At 38.9% G+C, this 17,269-nt stretch overlaps 1 protein-coding gene across 1 annotated transcript in view; it reads right to left on the bottom strand.

The window, feature by feature from the left end:
* ADCY2 (adenylate cyclase 2) overlaps window positions 1-17,269 on the bottom strand; it is a 432,640-nt gene that overhangs the window by 97,577 nt on the left and 317,794 nt on the right. Inside the window, 4 exon segments of the mRNA XM_058430099.1 lie at window positions 2,153-2,263; window positions 4,818-4,887; window positions 11,727-11,807; window positions 16,050-16,093. Of these exon segments, the coding sequence (XP_058286082.1) occupies window positions 2,153-2,263; window positions 4,818-4,887; window positions 11,727-11,807; window positions 16,050-16,093 (306 nt within the window).

Raw genomic sequence — 17,269 nt, 5'->3', positions numbered from 1 at the left:
TGTCAAATTGAATAAATAAAACCCAAATAAAAACAGGTACTGTTTAAAGGAAGCATACCCAAATAATAACAGTCTAGAGGGTGGAAAATTATATCTACAGTAAAGAGCACACAGGGTAAACATTTGCAAAAGTCTGGATTGTGGACACCTGTGTGTTTATTAGATCATACTCTGTGCTTTTCTGTACCTTTGAAGTATTTCCTAGCAAGATTTTTTTAAAGAAAAAGAAAAAAATGAAGATATTAACATGAAAGAAAAATGAAGAAGTCACAGAACAAGAAGCCTGAGGCTGTTACAGCAAGTGCAGGTCTGGGGGCTCCATTAGATGAGGCCGTGGATTTTCCTTAGAGCAAATGCAACCTGTGTGCACCCACAAAAATAATGCGTGATGAAGCTTGAGAGAATGAACATCCATGGGTCTTTTTAAAGATGCAACACCACAGAAGAGAGACAAGAAAATCAAAGCCAAGCCAGCAAAGACATGACAACGATGTGTTTCTTAAAAGTGAAATCCCATGAAACGTTTTTCCTGGTTCCTGGAAGTCTTTTTGTCTTCTTTGGAGGCATCTTTTAAAATGTCCCCAGTCACTCTCCCCACCCCCAGCACCTCCCAGAAGGAGACAGATCCTGTATTACTTATAATGCAGAGAATATAGAAATGCTCATCCAATAGGAAGATGTAGAAAAATTAATGAATCTATCTATGTAAGAGTAACAATAAGGACCCATTCCCTGGGTAATATTTATTTCACGTATGTAGCTTTCAAAATGCTTTTCTGCTCTACCAGTCTATAAGCCAGTGTGTACTGGGATGGCTGTTTCTCTCCAATACCATGGTACAGGCCTGACACTAAGGAGCTTAATTTGTTAATATTTGTTTGAATGGAAAACTGATATGTTAACATTGGGAAATTTCACTGAAGATTCTGTAAGTCCTGAAGAAGGGCTCCTTTGGTCCATGTATTACACCTCCAATTCATGGGAAGAGGAGACGTCTACAGGAAATCCCTTCCATAAGGGAGCACATTGCTAAGGAACTGTACATACATGATCAAAACTTTCACCACTCTACAATTCATCCATGTAATCAAAAACCACTTGTATCCCAAAAGTAGTTTTTGGCTATTTGGCTCAGTGCCCAGAAGAAAATCCTTTGAGGTACAGAGGCGGAGAAACAGACAACTTCTTTGTAGTTTGCCCAGCATGTTCATGAGACAAAACGCTACTCAATCTAAGCAGTTTGAGTTGCCCACAAAGGCTGGCTGCACCGTGAGAGTTAAATGCAAGCACACAACTGAATTCTGCTAGATTGAATTCTACTAGATTTGACCTTAACAAAATAGGTTAAGAAAGAAAAAAATATATGATCAGAAGGAAAAAAAATCTATCTTAAAATTTCTTTCTATATCCCCAGTTATTAAAGGAAGGACAAGAATTTTCTTTAGATGGTAAAATGAGAATTAGCTTTCTTGAAGAAAGTCACCTGATTGGTCTTGAACTAATTAAGAAGGTGCAAGAGAAAGATGACCTAGGGATCATAAAGCGATTCGTTTTTCACCATTAAGTGGAACCAGAAGGAATTCACCTTGAAGCACGAAATGTGGTTTGCTCAGATTCTCCCATTTGTACCCACGTCTCTCCAGGGAGAGGTCGGCTGAACCTTGACCTATAACAATCAAAGACGGCTGCAGAGTGGATTTCAGAGAAGAGAGGACCGTGTAATGCACAGAACTTGGACAAAATGGATGAGTGGGCAAAGTGTGTCTTATAGTGAAAGGTCATGCCCTTTCAATATAAGATAATGGTATTTGTTTATTAGAAACCACATCTGGGGATTGTACTCTTTGTGGGTAAAGTTTATTGGGCTACATTTCCAAGACTGTGCATCAGAGTAATACCAACACCAAAACAAGAAGGTTAAATTATTTTTTTAAATCCCTAGAAGTTTGAATCAACATGTCCACTTTGAAAATCCAACATTATGCTAAGGAAGACACATGGGGGCCACTTAACCTCCAAGGTCCTGGGTTACTCTCCCTTTACCATGACATGTTAAATCGCCCCTCTGTCTAAACATTAGCATCCTTTCACACTTTTAAATATAACTAGGCTCCAGTGGAAAGGCACCCCAGGTGAGAATCCCAATGGAAACCAGAAGTACTTACTTTGGCAGCACGAGAATCTGCACAATGAAGATGCAGAAGAATATGAGACAGGCACAAGTCACGTAATACTTGAACGCTGGCAGTGCTGTGGCCCGGTACTGTGGGGGAGAAAGGAACCTGTGAGTGACAGTTCTCCAAGAGAAGAGCTACACACAGTGCCCAGCAGCCTGGTTGTACCCAGAGCATGCACCACACTCAGAAATTGTGTAGATTGCAGCCAACGTGAGCTAAGGAGAAAGCCTGTTCATCACAGCAGTGAGTGCTTCCTTCTCCCACATGAACTGTGAAGGAGTGACTTCCAAGGACCACAGTTTATAAGTGGAACTGTTCTCAAACCCATCTATAAGTAACTGAATCTCTCTAGTAAGGAGAGAGGCACCTGACCAGAAGGTTGAGTGAGTGAACTGTGAATCGTGCCTGTGCCCTGGGTCCCATGAGGGTCTGTTGTCTATGACTACTGAGGGAAAAGGCATGACTTCTCATATACTATCTTACTTTTGAATACTACTGAGGAAATGCAAGACATATTCATTTATTTTAGTATTTTATTTTATTATTTGTCTTAATGCTATTGAGAGGTGATGGGTAAAGTTACAAGACCGAAAAGGTTTGCCAACTTGGTTCTTAGTTGGCTTGTTCTGAGCCTAGCCAATGGGCTCCCCTTCCTTTCTCTTGTCCAGTGCGTTCCGCAGGGGCTCACATGGTTCCCCATGACGTGAATAAGCTGACCAGCATTAGCTGCCTACCTAGGGCTGACCCTGCTTGACTTAGGCAGGATAAAAATTCCAGATACGGCTATACTTATGATGCTGATGATGACCCCTGCCACATTCAGCACAGTGCCCTGCATTCCCTGCTTTCCCTGTACTAATCATTCAATCCACACAACAGCCCCTATTTTTGGATGAAGAAACTGTGGACTGGAACAATTGACTACAATCAGTGAGATACAGTGCATGGGAAACCCGGACCTTCACCAGGCTCTGAACTCAGGCTCTCAACCATGAGGCTCAACTGCCTTACGAAAGGTTGTATGGTAAATTTAAAGGAAATAAAATTTTGTGCCAATGCCATTGAAACCTCCTGAAAATACTGTCAGGTTACATTGGCTACATTTGCATAAACTTTCCCAAGTTATAGGGACACATATGTATTTTTTGGATTTCAGCCTCCCTGGATTAGTGCTGCATGAGGGATCTCTGAGGGGTCTCCAGAGATTTCTCTTCTGATAGCTCTTGTGACCTTTTGCCCTACCTCATGCTCTGAAGGGCAAGCTGGGGATAGATGGACAAAAACTGAGCTTAAGTCTTGCTGCTCTCTAAAATTTGCTTTAAAGTCGGAATCCGCAAATATGTGTCCATGAGGAATGTAAAGCTGCATTTTCAAATGATCACTTTCTGTTGACTAGAATTTTGGGGGGTATATTTTGTGACTTAGTAGCCAGCATAATTTCCATGCTCATGAAGAAGCTACTTTAGCATCCTTGCTGAAATGTGATTACATTCTATGCACTCAATTAAATCCTTATTTTTTAACTTCTTCAGGCCTTTGTGCAGAGATATGAGTAGGAATTTCTTTGTGGTATTAACAAAGAAATGGACTTCTATCAGGAAAGAAATAATGTAACAGCTAAGCAATAAGTAGCCATTAATATTTGCTAAAGTTATTAAGGATAAGGTGGTCAATAGTAGTGCATTATAACAAGCATCAATTTGGTAAACTGTCTGCAGTCAATGGTCAGAGTCCTCGTCCTCTACTTAGGAGTAGACAATAGATCCTCTTGACCACCAACATAAAAAAAACTTTTGGTGTGTCCATAGATTTTGGAAGGAATTATCATATTTAATATTTCTATTTGATATTCATAAAATAATGAACTAAATTTTATCAGCATAATTTTAATACCAGAGCTGCGAATGCTACCATTAATGTAACTTTTGTTCCAACTAGGCCTGTAATTATATAGTTGGATGATGCAAATTACTTCTAAGTCTGGTTCCTTCTCTAGATCAACAAAAAACGAAAGGCGAATAGAATAAAGCTGAGCCAGAAGAATGGTTGTCCTTTCTGCAACAATTAACTGAATTCATTTTAGCAAACCCATATATAGCTTGACAGGTAAAAACTAAATGTCTGCTTACTTATTTGTGCCGGAAATAGCTCTTGCTTTAAGAGCCATAATATGAAAGTATTTACATGCAATAAAGCTTAAAAGTTCTAATTATCTGGAAAAAGCATTGAATGTAAAGCTCATATTTTGGTCAAAATATTAAAATAATTTGTGTAAAGACATTGTAGATTTATCAAGAAGAATTCTGTTTCTTCTAAGACTTTTCTGAGAGAATTTCACATTGAGAAGAGTAGATATTATCTCCCACATCTTTCATTTAATTGGCATATTTCGCACACATTGCAGATACCATTTACTATCGAGAGGGTTTAGAATGGTGACTGACCAAAGATAGAAACTTGGGAACAAGAAATACAATAAAGCAATATATGCATGAAAGAACCACCAGAAAAGCCAGAAAGAGTTCGAATATAGTCAGAGGCAGTTTAAATGTCACATATAAAAAACATGAGCACAATTTCATAAAGAAATTCAAATTTCAGAAAACCCGATTGATGATTTTGAAGAAGAAAAAAGCTTACCTCTTTTTCTAGTACTTTGTTATAGAAAAACAGTGAGATTCTCTGAATGTCTTCAGACTTGAGCCATTGCCTGGAAATAGAAAGGACCAACACATCATAAAACTGAATCTCCAATCAAACACCTGGAACTATTTTTTAAAATGACTTGCACTCTTCTTTCTTTATTGTGTATCATTCCAAACAGCATTTAAAAAAAAAAAACAAAAAAAACAACAAACATGTGATGGCAACTAACTGGATATGGAATCTGGATACTGCTAACAGGATCTGAAAATAGAATACTCCTAATCACACACTGCCCTCTTTGGAAAATTCTATATTATAAACCAACTGTCATATCAATTGAAACTCAAGGGATCTGAATTAAACAACAAGGGAGATAAGTCATCTAAAGGAGTGAAGACATCAATAATTTGATTCCCTAATGTTTTTTTGAAATCACACAGTGGTTTCACCTCCTTAAGGATCTAGTTCCTAGAGAAGCACTTTTTTTTTTTTTTTTTTTTTTTTTTTAGCTTCTAGAGGGCAACAGATCACAGAGCATCCAAACCGTCAGAATGCTTTTAAGATTTGGGTGAGAAGGTTTTGCTTCTTTCAGATTTAGTGAAAATACTTTCATTGTCATTTTTTTCATTTCTAGAAAGTAACAGTCATGCTTGAATAAAGCTTTTTCTTTTTCTTTTTCTTTTTTTTTTTTTTTTTTTTTTTTTGAGAATGAGTCTCGCTCTGTCGCCTAGGCTGGAATGCAGTGATGTGATCTCGGCTCAGTGCAACCTCTGCCTCCTGGGTTCAAGCAATTCTGCTGCCTCAGCCTCCCAAGTAGCTGGGACTACAGGCGCATGCCACCACGCCCAGCTAATTTCTGTATTTTTAGTATAGATGGGGTTTCACCATGTTGGCCAGGCTGGTCATGAACTCCCAACCTCGTGATCCACCTGCCTCAGTCTGCCAAAGTGCTGGGATAACAGGCATAAACCACCGCACCTGTCCAGAGTTTTTAAAAAATTGGTAAAAATACTAATATAATAAGCAATCCATTCAGAATAGGTTGATGCAAACATAAAAATGCATGCATAAGTACTATGCATCTCTCAGTTGTTGACAAATAAATAAAAATTATATGGAAGTATGCATTGTACCACACTGTCTGACTTTTAAACATCCGTTTTAAGCAAGTAATTTGGAAGACTCTCACTGCGAGGCACACACCATGATCAGCTTGAACATCCCAGGAACTAGACCATCCACAGGGCACTTTCGACTGGGGCAGGGAAGTCAGTAATGTATTCTAGACTGACTGCCGTTAAAAGTGAGAACAATAAAAATACTTCTTTTTTAAAAACTATTATTTAGTGCAGGATTGTCACATAGGTAACATTTGTGTCCCGGGGGTTTGTTGTACAGATTATTTCATCACACAGGTATTTATTAAGCCTAGTACTGATTAGTTATTTTTCCTGATCCTCTCCCTCCTCCCACCCTCTACCCTGCAACAGGCCCCAGCGTGTGTCACTCCCCTCTATGTGTCCATGTGTTCTCATCTCTCATCCCACTTATAAGCAAGAACATGTGGTATTTGGTTTTCTATTCCTGTGTTTGCTAAGGATAATGGCCTCCAGCTCCATCCATGTCCTTGCAAAGGACATGCTTTTTTTTTTTTTTTTTTTTGAGATGGAGTTTCGCTCTTGTTGCCCAGGCTGGAGTGCAGTGGCGTGACCTCAGCTCACTGCAACCTCTGCCTCCTGGGTTCAAGCGATTCTCCTGTCTCAGCCTGTTAGGTAGCTGGGATTACAGGTGCATGCCAGCAGGCCCAGCTAATTTTTATATTTCTTAGTAGAGACGGGGTTTCTCCATGTTGGTCAGGCTGGTCTTGAACTCCTGACCTCAGGTGGTCCGCCCACCTCGGCCTTCCAAAGTGCAGGGATTACAGGCATGAGCCACCACACCTGGCCGATCTCATTCTTTTTTATGGCTGCATAGTTCTTTGATTCAAGGTATAAGCTGTAGGGAAATAAACTTTTTTGGTATTTCTTATTACTGTACCAGCTGCAGAACTATTATTCTGTTTCACAAGACTAGATGGAGGAATCAAAGATTGATTAGCATTAAAATGAGCAGAAAATACAACTTAAGATAAATTTTAACCATGCTCACTTTCAGAACGGTGTCTTTATCAAACTGTGAATAATATATGCAGGTAACTTACTAAAAACAACATTTCCTTTACTGAGAAAAATATATAGTTTATAAATGCTCCTGGAAAATGTCAGCTTGGGAGTGAGAGTGAAATTAAGGAAGTGAAAATAAAACCAGCATCTCCTTTACTAGTCGGGCCAGCATGCACCCAGTCTAGGTTTTCGTGGCCTGTGACCTGCAGGTGGATGGCAAGGGCTCAGGATCAGGTTTGCTTGCCTTAAGTCCCCAGAACCCATGTGGTGCTTCGTGAACTCCACTGCTAGATCCGTGCTTGGGGACACAACTGAGTCCCCACCAGTGGATACACATGCCTCCCTACCAGTGGACACACATGCCTCCCTTTGCCATAGCACACTGGGTCTGGCTTGTGGCTTCTCCCTTGCAGCAATGATGGATGGGCCTAATTCTCACCTTGTCTTCAGAATTAAGAAGTGTATATTCTTCCTACACACTCAATCACCTCTGTGCTCTGTGAATCTTCTGCGGTGGCCTCCACTCCCACTACTGATTTAGAACACAGGTATCTCAACATAAATTTTGTAATAAGAACAGATGCATTTTTGATGGATAGTATCTAAAATTTGAAGATTTTCTCATATAGAATATAACTTTTAAAAATGTGACTGGAGGTATCACGCTACCTGACTTCAAACTATACTACAAGGCTACAGTAACCAACAGCATGGTACTGGTCCAAAACAGAGATATAGACCAATGGAACAGAACAGAGCCCTCAGAAATAATACCACACATCTACAACCATCTAATCTTTGACAAACCTGACAAAAACAAGAAATGGGGAAAGGATTCCCTATTTAATAAATGGTGCTGGGAAAACTGGCTAGCCATATGTAGAAAGCTGAAACAGGATCCCTTCCTTACACCTCATACAAAAATTAATTCAAGATGGAATAAAGACTTAAATGTTAGGCCTAAAACCATAAAAACCCTAGAAGAGAACCTAGGCAATACCATTCAGGACGTAGGCATGGGCAAAGACTTCATGACTAAAACACCAAAAGCAATGGCAACAAAAGCCAAAATTGACAAATGGGATCTAATTAAAGAGCTTCTGCACAGCAAAAGAAACTATCATCAGAGTGAACAGGCAACCTACAGAATGGGAGAAAATTTTTATAATCTACCCATCTGACAAAGATCCAGAATCTATAAAGAACTCAAACAAATTTACAAGAAAAAAATCAACCCCATCAAAAAATGGGCAAAGGATATGAACAGACACTTCTCAAAAGAAGACATTTATGCAGCCAACAGACACATGAAAAAATGCTCATCATCACTGGCCATCAGAAAAATGCAAATCAAAACCACAGTGAGATACCATCTCACACCAGTTAGAATGGCGATCATTAAAAAGTCAAGAAACAACAGGTGCTGAAGGGGATGTGGAGAAATAGGAACACTTTTACACTGTTGGTGGGACTGTAAACTAGTTCAACCATTGTAGAAGACAGTGTGGTGATTCCTCAAGGATTTAGAACTAGAAATACCATTTGCCCCAGCCATCCCATTACTGGGTATATACCCAAAGGATTATAAAACATGCTGCTATAAAGACACATGTACACGTATGTTTATTGCAGCACCATTCACAATAGCAAAGACTTGGAACCAACCCAAATGTCCATCAATGATAGACTGGATTAAGAAAATGTGGCACATATACATCATGGAATACTATGCAGCCATAAAAAAGGATGAGTTCATGTCCTTTGTAGGGACATGGATGAATTTGGAAACCATCATTCTGAGCAAACTATTGCAAGGACAGAAAACCAAACACTGCATGTTCTCACTCATAGGTGGGAATTGAACAATGAGAACACTTGGACACAGGGTGGGGAACATCACACACTGGGGCCTGTTGTGGGGTGGGGGGAGGGGGGAGGGATAGCATTAGGTGATATACCTAATGTAAATACGAGTTAATGGGTGCAGCACACCAACATGGCACATGTATACATATGTAACAAACCTGCACATTGTGCACATGTACCCTAGAACTTCAAGTATAATAATAAAAAAATGTGACTTGCTGAACACATCATGCTGTAATTTTTCTCTCTCCAATTACACCTCAGGTTATTTATCAGCAATTGACTTGGGAATATTTTGACTTGTAGAAAACAAGGAGATTGATAAATGTGATTTGGATATTTGGAAGGGAATAGATTTGTGTGTGCTGATTAGGTCAACTATTACTTGTGGGGGATTGGAAATACCGGGAAAGACAAGATCAGTGGAGGAGAGAGGAGAGGAGAGAAGGGAGAGGGAATGTGTACACGCTTGATTTAGGGCCTCCTGACATTTTTCCTGACCACAGTGGTCTATGGCATGAAGAAAGTCAACCCCATCCTGGGTTATCACAATAAGTGATTCTCTATTTACTTATACTAAGGTATTTTTTTCTTTTGTCAAGAGGTTAAGGAAAATACAGGAAATTCTGAATACTATGCTTACTAGAGGGGCATGGGTATACCCACACCTGCAACCAGATTTATTCAGGAATATGGGAATGCAAGTCCTTGTCACAAAGGAGGTACTAAATGAGAAGACCACTTTCTTATTGTTATGAACTGCAAGTTTGTGTCCCCCACCAAAGTTCATCCTTGAAGCCCTAACTCCTAGTGTGGCTGTATTTGGAGATGGAGCCTCTAAGAATGAAATGAAGCTTAAATGAGGTTATAAGAGTAAGGTCCTGATCTGATAGTATGAGTGTCCTTGGAGTCCTTCTAAGACAAGACACCAGAGAGCTCCCTACCACCATGGCATGCACTGGGTAAAGGCTGAGCAGATGGTGACATCAGTCATCTTTAAACAAATGCCTGTTCAATACATCAGTGAATGAATAAGCAAAAATCTGCATAGAAATCACTGTTTTATGGCAATAGCAGGAAACAACTGAATGGTACATCAAGCCTGGAATCCCAGTTGAGTCCTCAAGTGAAAATTCAAAGATCAGAAGAACTTCATGTCAAAGAACAAGAGGAGTTAATGAGTAAGGCATAACAAAGTGTAACTGAGGTTAATCAAAAATATATGCATAACAGCTTCCATTTGAAAAGTTTCCCTTTTATTTTTTGAGTACAGCACACTTTTCTCTATTTGATTTCTGAAACATGTTGGGAAAATTACAACCTAAGCAGTTACACCAGCACTAAGCATTACTTTGAAATACAACTATATTAAAACATAAGGTATTAACTAAGCATATATTTGCATACTAAATAACACAAAGCAAACACACAATTTAAAAGCAACTTTAACAACAATAAAGCAATGCCAATGGTGGCACTCTCTGATGATTTGTTTGGTAGGAACGTTCTAAAAGGTGCATACAAAAATAATTTAAAAAGATAGGTGTCCTGTGTGAACACATGCTGAGGTTAACTTTAGGAATTAGTTTTTAAAATATTAATGTTATTATTATTATTTGCTAACTTTTGTAAAATAACAAGATTCCCTCTTTCTTCTGATCTTGTCTTATTCTGGCGAGTCACATAGTATCAGATGCTATTTCCTCTGCTTGAATGAATGCATCCTTCCACCTATACTTTATGAAAGCTTCACCTACTTGTAACACAGCAAGGGGATCTAGACAGGTGATAATTCAGTGTTCTAGCACATCTGAATAGCAACTCTTGCCTGACCAAGATGCTTTATTGCTTAGAAAATATGCGCTCACACTCACACACAAAGGCACACACCCACCAGAGACACACATATCACACACATGCGATTCTTTCATAAGCCCTGTAAATACTCGATAATAAGTACCCACAAGGAACAATCTAAAACAGGCATGAATTTTGCAAAGCCATGCGCTATTTGAGGCCCTGTAACTTAGAGAAAAAGAGCTCTAGGTGAAAATCATTTACACTTTTCAACAGTCAGCTTTCATGATAAAAATTAAATAGGTCTCCATAAGGATGGAAGCTTTTCTGTGAAGGCTTTTCATCTGGACCTCCTGATGTTTTCACTACAGTTCAACTCAACAAACAGGAATGGAATGTCTGACATGCACCAGGCACCATACTGAGCCATGTACCTTCTGCTCTCCACGGGTTCAGTTATGACACACGTACCCAAGGAGAACACGAAGGGTGATGAGCGCAGTCATTCTGTCCAGGCTGAGAAGGCCATCACCTTCTTCAAATTGTTTCCCTCCCACAACTCTGGACCATTTAAAACCATAACAGCAATTCTTGGCCTCAGAGGCTAAATGACATTTAGTGCCCCCAAAATCAGTCCTCCTCTCATTGCTCACCAATGCTAATTCTCTTCCACGATTTAGAACACAGGTATCTCAACATTAATTTTGTCATAAGAACAGATGCATTTTGGATGGATAGTATCACATGCTAAAATTTGAAGATTTTCCCATATAGAATCTATCTTTTAAAAATATTACTTGCTGAACACATCCTGCTGTAATTTTCCTCTTTCCAATTACATCTCAGGTTGTTTATCAGCAATCAACTTGGGAATATTTTCTAGGCAGGAATTAAATATTTTTTAAAAAGATGAAAGAAATACTTTTAACAAAAACTATTCTGAGGGACAACTGAAGAGAAATGAATGAATGGTCTCAGAAACTTGGCTTTGTCATGGCAACTATTGCAGAGCCTATGATAAAATACATTTGGAACATAATAAAAGATGAATGATAATTTAAGAGAAAGAAGTACTCACTTCTGTGCATTAATCCCATCAATTGCTTGAATCATCCTTTCATTCAATTCTTCTTCAAATCTCTTCTTTTGTGACTTGGTTCTATATGAAAAAGGGAATATTATGGGGAAGGATATTATTAGTAAAATAAATATTAAGCCAATTTTTTAGAGATACATAATATTTTACATACTTATGTGGTACAGATGATATTTTGTTGCATGCATGTGCAATGATCAATCGGGGTATTTGGGGAATCCATTATCTTGAGTATTTATCATTTCTATGTGTTGGAAACATTTCAAATTCTCTCTTCTGACTACTTTGAATTACACAGTACACTGTTGCTAACTACAGTCACCCTACTCTGCTATCAAACATTAGAACTTATTCCTTTTATCCAATTAAAGTTTGGGCCCACTGACCAACCTCTCTTTACCCACCCATCTCCCATCCACACACCTTTCCCAGTCTCTGATATCTATCATTCTACTCTCTACTTCCATGAGATCAACTTCTTTGGCTCCCACATATGAGTGAGAACTTGCCAAATTTGTCTTTCTGTGTCAGTAAGCCTACTTTTCTATGATGTCAAAAGCTCTGTTTAATTCTGCCAATCAAGTAGACAAAGAAACAACAGCCTATGAGCAGGCTCTTCTCTATTAACATCCAGCCACTCTTTGGATTAAGTGAATAACTAAAGATTTTGGGATAGTAAAGATGTTTCCTTATTCACTCACAGTGAAATTTACTAGGCATTTACAAGGCAACACTGAAAGACATATACTTGGTCTTTGAGATAAAGTAACTTTCTCTCCTAGGAGATGTATCAGCTTTTGAGTTGTTGCCTTCATAAACTTTATTTTATGAAAGAATACATTGGTTCTAGAAATTCCCCTGTAAAAATGTGGCTTGGTTGACAAAATAGTCATTCCTTTTTCGTGTTTTCCTTGGTCAACTCTCAAAAATTTGCAGAACTAGTCTTATTTCAGGTATACCAAAGCTTAATTGTATGTATTTAAATGCTCCTCAGTTTTCAAAGCACTATTCACAGAAAACTCCACTTTTATTTACAGACCATCTCACTGAGTTTCAGAAGCAAATAACCTTTAGCCATAATATAAGATATTTTCTGAATAAATTGTGCCAAATAGTAAGAGCTCTCCAAGGTTAATTTGACAATTTGCATGAGAATGATGTCAGGAGAAAACCAAAATAGTACCTATTCTTAGAAGTTAAATATCCACTGCAAAGATTAAAAGCGCAGCCTGCTAGCCTGAACAAGGCTAGGCATGAATTCTGTGTGTTATGGTTGATTAGATTACAAATGAATAGACCATCTAATCTGGAATAAAAATCACACTTTTCTGAGTTCAGAATTGCGTCTACATATAGATAAGAATAGCATTAAATATGCAAAGTCACATTTATCTGTAATTAAATCTCACAAAATTATCATTAATGAGATGGATGAGTTTTCCAATTCCATCATCTTATGTTTGTGGATTTGTGCTTTCAGGCCCTGTCTTCTTCAAACAGGCTGAGAGCAGTCTTGGTAAAAAAATAAAATGAAAGATATTAAGTGATCCACCCACAGATATTGAGCCAACTGTATTAAGAGGTTTTAGCATATCAAATTCCAAGTTGTCTGAAGAAGGCAAATTAATTTCTATTTTCCTTAAAAAAAAAAAAAAAAGAAAAAGCAAGGAACCCTTTACCAAGCAACTAGTGTGACTTGCACATTCTCATTTATAACTGAGACCTGTAGGACCTTAGACCCTTCATTTAACTTTTATCAGTCCCACATCTAGACTTGAGCTTCTTGACTTCAATTTGATGGCTTTCTCTTCTGCAAAATCTAAGAAGGAGCAGTGTAAGAATGTTGAGGCTTATAGGAAAATGTAATTCTGCGATATTTTGTCCAGTGCTAACAATGGTATTGCCTTTGTTAACCTGTTTTAGGATTTGATTAGATGATGCCTGTAGAGAGCTCAACGCTGTAAATGTGACATGCGAAGTAGCCAATAAATGCATGCTTTCTGCATTATTTGAATTCACTAATTATCCGGACAATAATTCTTGACATAGGGACACTTTTCTTGTCTCTGCAGTCTTGCGACCTCTGCCATGGAGAGGATAAGTTTCCCTGGGGCTGATGATCTCCCCACCAGGAGTCTTCATTTGCCTCCAGGACTCTCTCCCTCTGACTTCCAGCATCTCTCATCTTCCCATCCTGGTGCCTTCCCTTGGGCTCCACCATTGGCCTTCCCACTGCTCTAGGACCCCAACCCCTGTGTCCAAAGCATCTCCATTCTGTCTCCCTGGCTCCTTCCCCAGGCCTGTGCCAACACCTTGCCTGAGCTGATAGGTCTAAGCAGGCACGGGAAGGGACATGTGACAGGAGTGTGTGGGCCAGGCTGGAGGCTCAGACAGGTATTATGAGGCAGTCCACGTTACAAAGCCCGGAAGTGCCCGGGCATCCTGGGTAAGTCTGACTCAGAACTGGGGTTCTCTCCAGGGGGCCTTGAGGCCACCAAAGATCAATGACTACAGATATGGAAGAGGCCCTTACTAAAGCAGGCAAGCCTGAAGAGCAGTTAGGAACTTGTGCTCTGCAGTCACAGAGCCCGGGCACAAATGCTGGCTTCATCTGCACCAGCCATGTGACTCTGGCATTCTGCTATCCCTTTGTGCCTCAGCTTCTTCCCTTCTAAAATGGTAATGGCAACAGATTCTGCCTTGCGGTAATGCTGCAGAGACGAAATTAGAGTTTCCACAGCCTAGGGCAAATAAAAACAACATTTTCTTATCATTGTCTTCCAGACAGCACTCATCCCGGGTTACACTGCCCCAAGTAATACTGGGGTTCCATGACACATTACCCATTGTAACTTCTATAAATAGACTCTTAAAGCAGGATTGCTGGAAGGGAGAGACAGATAACAGAAGAGACTGTGAATATAAAGTGAAAGGAAGTCCTTGACATTTCTGTGGTCAGTTCTCATAGATGTGTCAGCATCTTATTGGCCAGAGGCACCGTGCTGTCTCCAGGTGTCTTATGGGCTCTCCAATATGCCTCAAATTAGCTTAAGTTCTCTTTATTACAGTACATGCCACTTAAATATAATGCTTCAAAAGCTCAATAACCAAATTATCCTCATAACATAAAGACTACGAATGTTATATCTCAATGTTAAAATGTCAAATTTTACACAAAGTCCAAATTAGAGCTCATCCCAACAGTCACTTAGAAGGATCCTGGGCTAATGTGCCCTGTTGCCTTGTTTCAGCAGGTTACAACCTATGTTTCATTTTTACTTGGATACAATTCCTCTTCTATAGAAAATAGGTCAGATCTCATATTTTTCCTTAGTTTCTATAAAACTATCAATAGCTCCAATAAACTGACCTCTCTGGGGAGAAAGAAAGCCTGGCTTAGGGTTTGGAACTACATCTTACACTGGTTATCTGAATGTCCTAATATTGATTTGATTAACTCCCAAACCAATATTAAAGTAAAACTCTGAGCCTGAAAGATAGAGGAACAGGGGAAAAAAGGAGTTAGTGCCTGGGATTTTACAGTGGCTGCGACAGGGCACATGGAGACATTTGTGGGAAGCTTTTCTCTTTTTTTGAGCAGAGTGGGTAACCCTTTATTTCACTATAGACAGACTGGATTTATCTTGCTTTTACCTTTAGAATTCAACAGAAGAGTGTAATTTTTTCTTTTCTGTTTTTTTTTTTTTTTGAGACACAGTTTCACTCTGTCGACCAGGCTAGAGTGCAGCGGAGCGATCTCGGCTCACTGTAACCTCCGCCTCCCGCGCTCAAGTGATTCTCATGCCTCAACCTCCGGAGTAGCTGGGATTACAGGCATATGCCACCACACCCAGCTAATGCTTTTGTATTTTTAGTAGAGACGTGGTTTTCCTATGTTGGCCAGGCTGGTCTCAAACTCCTGATCTCAAGTGATCCACCCACTTAGCCTCCCAACGTGCTGGGATTACAGGCAGAAAAATGTAATTTTAAGCAACATACCCATTTTAAGACAATTCATTTTTTTTTTTACCACACATTAATATTAAGAAGAATCACTTTAGGAAAACAGTTTAACATTCTAAAATGAGTACCAGGTGGTGTTTTCCTTCTCCCTCTCTCAATTCTAACAATAAGACCCCAATGATTCTATTTTTAGAAGCTGAAAGCAATTTAATAGGGCTTTTCAGGGGGAGCTGCTCTTTCAGAAGTAGCCTTTGAAATTACCATAATTGATGATAATTACTCTCAGAAATGAATAAAGAGCAATAAGCTTTAAAAAATCAGATAGTCAAAGAGATACCATACCTTAAAGTGCGATTTTGAAAATTATGCTGACCCATGGGTACATCCTATATTGAGAAAAAAGGTTATTAATTGTCAAAACATGTTTCAAGAAGAATGCTGCAATGATAATGAGGTGAAAACATATTTCCTCTTATCATGGACAGTAACATTTAGCTAACAAATAATTACTCATGTGGAGAAAAAGAGCTTAATCCTAAATGTGAATCAAGGTGTAAACTCAGTTTATCTTTGGAATGTTGGTGTAATCTCTAAACTCAGGATGCTAGAAGCATCAGGATTGTTGTCTGGAGTTTTAAGATTTATAGCCTGCTATTATCAGATCTGATTTCAAACAGTGGCCTGCCAGGGACTGACAACAGAGTTACCATCAGTAACCTATAACCATGTGAAAATGGACTTTGGTATCAGACAAATATTAGAAAATGCTGTAGAAAGAACAAAAATATAACCACAAAATCTGTAGTCATCCCCATCACTGAACTGGGGTTTTAAGAAACAGTACCATTGGTTAAGTATGTGAAATCACAAACCATTCGACAAAATGAAGAAATCAGCAAAGGGGTGCTGGTAGTTCCCAAAGGAGAAATGGAAGAGAGACAAAATTTATCAGTGGAAAAGCCATTGTCAAATATTCAATAATAGGCTTTCAAGGAAAGATTGCCTTTACACATTTACAGTGGGAATGAAAATAAAAGTTGGAACAAAACTGCTCCAAAGAAACTTTGGTTTGCTGCTTTGATTTCCAAGGTTATATTAGGATATGGATTTAGCCTACAGAAAGGAAAGATTTTTTTGAAAAAGTAATTGAGCTCCAAGTTTCATTGCATACAGTAAAGTAATGTATTATTCAAGAGCTCTATCAATGTTGAATCAAGAGTGAATGGAGTTCTGCATAGGGGATTAGATAAAGGAATCACTTTCAGCAATGTCAATTGTTTGACCCTGGGATTTATAAGTGAAAACTCCGATGAGGTCTTTCTGAAAGTGAGTGAGACACACAATTAAGTCAAAGTGGTTTGGGCTTAATGCCTCACCAAAAACTTGGGACTTTCTTGAACTATGCTATACTGCTTCTAAGGCAATCCAAGCCTGGCTTTGAACCTGCAACAGGTGGGACCAGATGGTTAAGAAAATAGAGTTCGTTCAAGAGGTCCTTTGATTTTTATAAACAACTTTCTGAAGTTGAGGCACTCAACAGTTCCAGCCATATCTTGAAGAAG

This window comes from Hylobates moloch, unplaced genomic scaffold (genome assembly GCF_009828535.3).
Source record: "Hylobates moloch isolate HMO894 unplaced genomic scaffold, HMol_V3 SCAFFOLD_17, whole genome shotgun sequence".
Taxonomy (NCBI): Eukaryota; Metazoa; Chordata; class Mammalia; order Primates; family Hylobatidae; genus Hylobates; species Hylobates moloch.
The sequence above is the reverse complement of the archived record's forward strand: the minus strand, read 5'-3'. Positions and strand labels throughout refer to the sequence as shown.